Consider the following 3,264-nt stretch of genomic DNA (forward strand, 5'->3'; position numbering starts at 1 on the left):
GGTATACGCACTACCCACTAGAAAATGCCAGTGATTTCCGTATACCCTCTTAAAAATGAGCGATGATATGTAACAACATCATTTTGTGACTACGCTTTCACGCTTTCGCCCCTTCTCTGTTAATACTTTTGGACGTCTGGGGCTTCCGTCGCCTGTGGCCTGTTGCTAGGCAACAGCAACACACTCTGTTCTGTTCTGACAAACCCCACGTTTCTCTAACGTTATCAGAATTTGATCCGTCCACCATTCAAGTTTGCGGAGCGCTAAACAGGAAGCAAACATGAAACGAAAACAGACGACAATATTTCAATGTTTTCCGAAGTTTTCCCCTATTACCACTACAGAAGAAGAGCCAGGTCAGGCGAATGTCCTAAAGGTGACAGAGAACGAGCCTGGCGCTACCGCAAATTTACCCGGTAAGTGGAATTAGCATGGTTATCATTAACGTAACTGTAGCTAACTAGCTAACTTGCTAGCTAACTTGATCAACGTTAGTGTGGTGGATCAATGGAAGAGAAAGAGAGCGAGATACTGTGTGTGTGTGTGTGTGTGTGTGTGTGTGTGTGTGTGTGTGTGTGTGTGTGTGTGTGTGTGTGTGTGTGTGTGTGTGTGTGTGTGTGTGTGTGTGTGTGTGTGTGTGTGTGTGTGTGTGTGTGTGTGTGTGTGTGTAGCTTTGTGTGTGTATGTGCAGTCATAAACAGAACACAATGTTTATATTATCTCCTTGTTTTGGACACAGATGAGAGCTCCTGGCCAGCCTTGTGGACTGAAAGTCAGGCTATGGAATTTAAGAACAGGCATCCTTGGTTAGAGTGGAGGGACAGAAAGTTAGGTAAATGTCAGCACACATGCAAAGGAAAGCTGATCTAAACAACAGAAATTCATAAATTCAATGACTATGCAAATGAGAGTTAATTCATGGTCATGTTAAAAGTGCATTTAAAACATTTGCACCATTACATTACTATATGTTAGTTATCAGTAGTTGTCAAATAATTAGCTATTGAAAAAGTGGAAAAGTGTTCTCCTTTTATCTGCTTTTCATGCATTTGTTAGCCATGATGTAAATATTGTGAGCAGTTTATTAAATACTTTTGAGTAAATCTTGGATCTTTTCTGCAGATGTTATTGGTACAAACTTGTATCATGGTTTTGTTTAATTCCAGGTTGTGCTCTTTGCAGCGCTACAAAATCAACAGGTGTCCTCAGAGAACAACGAGTGTCTATGTCTGAGGAGTGGGTGCACTTTAAGATCCAGTCCTCAGATTCGAGCAGATCAACATCTCTGGCCTCTTTGAGAAACAAGATTAGACGACATGAGACGTCCAGAGCACACAAAATAGCCCAGGAGCTCACGGAGAAGGGTGGACAGGATTTATTGGGAAAATTGGTGAGAGCTGTGTCAGAGACTGTGTTTGCAGAGATAGATTCTGTATTTAGAACAGCATACTATCTTGCGAAGATGAACCGACCTTTTACTGACCATGATAGTCTCATTGAGCTTCAGGAGAAAAATGGTGCCAACATGGGCACTAGTCTGCACTCAAGGTACAGTTCCACAAAAATTGTAGAACACATAGCAAAAGAGATGCAGAAAAAAATTGTTCACAGTATTGTGACGTCTTCAAGCAAGTTGTCTGTTCTCATTGACGAGGCTAAATCTATCAGCCACAAATCTGCAATGATTGTCAACTTGAAAGCCTCAGTGGATGGAGCTACTCCTGAATTTTTGTTCCTGGAGCTGGTTGAGCTGGAGAGCCAAAGGGCAAAGGATATAGAAGAAGCTCTGCTGAACTGTTTGGACACTGCAGGCTTCACTGAAGAGTGGCTTCAAAATAACTGGGTCTCATTTGTTTCTGATGGAGCCAGTGTCATGTTAGGCAAGAACTCTGGTGTGGCAACCAGGGTGACAGCAAGGTATCCTAACCTCTTCACATGGCACTGCATGAACCACCGTTTGGAACTGGCTGTATCTGATGCTGTGGATAAGGTTCAGGCAGTCAACCACTTCAAAGTGTTCCTAGAGAAGATCCACAATCTCTACAGTCAGTCCAATAAAGATTCACGAGAGCTTCTGGAAGCAGCACAAGAAGTGGGCTCGCAAGTCCTGAAAATTGGCAGAGTTTTAAGTACGCGAAGGGTGGCCAGCAGTTTCCGTTCTGTAAAGGCTGTGTGGACATTGTTGTGTTCTAATATACTCCTGCCAATAGGGGGCGCAGTGTAACCAGAGTATACATACAATGTTGAGAGAAGAAGAGTAAGCCCGGGAGTTGATGCTGTGGCAGTTAAGCATGACGAACAGTAAAGAGTTGAGTACCCGTATCCTCTGTCCCTTGTTTCATTAATTTCTTTCTACTACTACACAACAAATTGGCGACGAGGATGGCCGTGGCTTCTACTCCTTTACCTCCCACCTTTCTTCAGTGTCCGGGAGAACCTACTATGCCATTTGGAACATGGCTAAAAATGTTCGAAAACTATCTGCTAGTGATCGACGTGGAAGGAGCCAAGTGGCCGGATACCCGTATACGTGCAACGCTGCTACACAGCGTCGGAACCGAAGCACAGAGGATATTCTACACATTGACTGAAACGGGAACTACATACAACCATGCCGTGGCTGCACTACGGGCGCATTTCGTGCCGAAGGTAAACGTAATTGCGGAGAGACACAGGTTCCGCCAACGAGCCCAGAGACATGATGAAACAATTGCACAGTACGTCTCTGCGCTACGTGAAATGCTCGTTTTTTGTGAATTTGGAAATGCAGAACAGGATATGCTGCGTGATCAGATCGTGGAAAAAGCCTACAGTGGACGCATACGTGAACGCTTGCTGCTAGAAGACAAACTGACACTGGATAAAGCCATTCAGATTGCAAATCAGGTGGAAATGGCGGCGCGCAACGTGGCCGAGTTCTCCAACAGTGAAGTGCCTGTGAGAGAGATCAGCGCGCCAAAATGGGAACAAAAACGTCCCGCTGCAAGTAAACAAAGGCAAGGTGAGAGAAAGTCTGAGCAAGCACGAAGATGTTACAGATGTGATTCAGATAAACATATGGCCAATTCCACACAATGCCCTGCTACAAACAAAATATGCAAATCCTGTGGAAAAACTGGGCATTTTGCCAAAGTGTGTCGTTCAGAACAAAAACGTGAAGTGAGGGAGGTCGTTATTCCAGAACTGACTGTTTTATTGCTGAATAATTCTGCCCCAAAAGAGAAGAAAATAATGTGCACTGTAGATTTGGGACTTTCTCCTGCT

General features: G+C 44.2%; 1 protein-coding gene across 1 annotated transcript; it reads left to right on the forward strand.

Annotated features, from left to right (window-relative positions):
• Nucleotides 1-220: 220 nt before the first annotated feature.
• On the forward strand, nucleotides 221-2,224 carry LOC307033297 (E3 SUMO-protein ligase KIAA1586-like; the record flags this gene model as incomplete). Its single annotated transcript, XM_079671697.1, has 3 exons — nucleotides 221-416; nucleotides 740-832; nucleotides 1,167-2,224. Exons 1-3 carry the CDS (start codon nucleotides 281-283, stop codon nucleotides 2,222-2,224), a joined length of 1,287 nt encoding a protein of 428 aa, XP_079527823.1. The 5' UTR covers nucleotides 221-280.
• Nucleotides 2,225-3,264: the final 1,040 nt, after the last annotated feature.

This window comes from Notothenia rossii (assembly GCF_949606895.1).
Source record: "Notothenia rossii genome assembly, chromosome: 3".
Taxonomy (NCBI): Eukaryota; Metazoa; Chordata; class Actinopteri; order Perciformes; family Nototheniidae; genus Notothenia; species Notothenia rossii.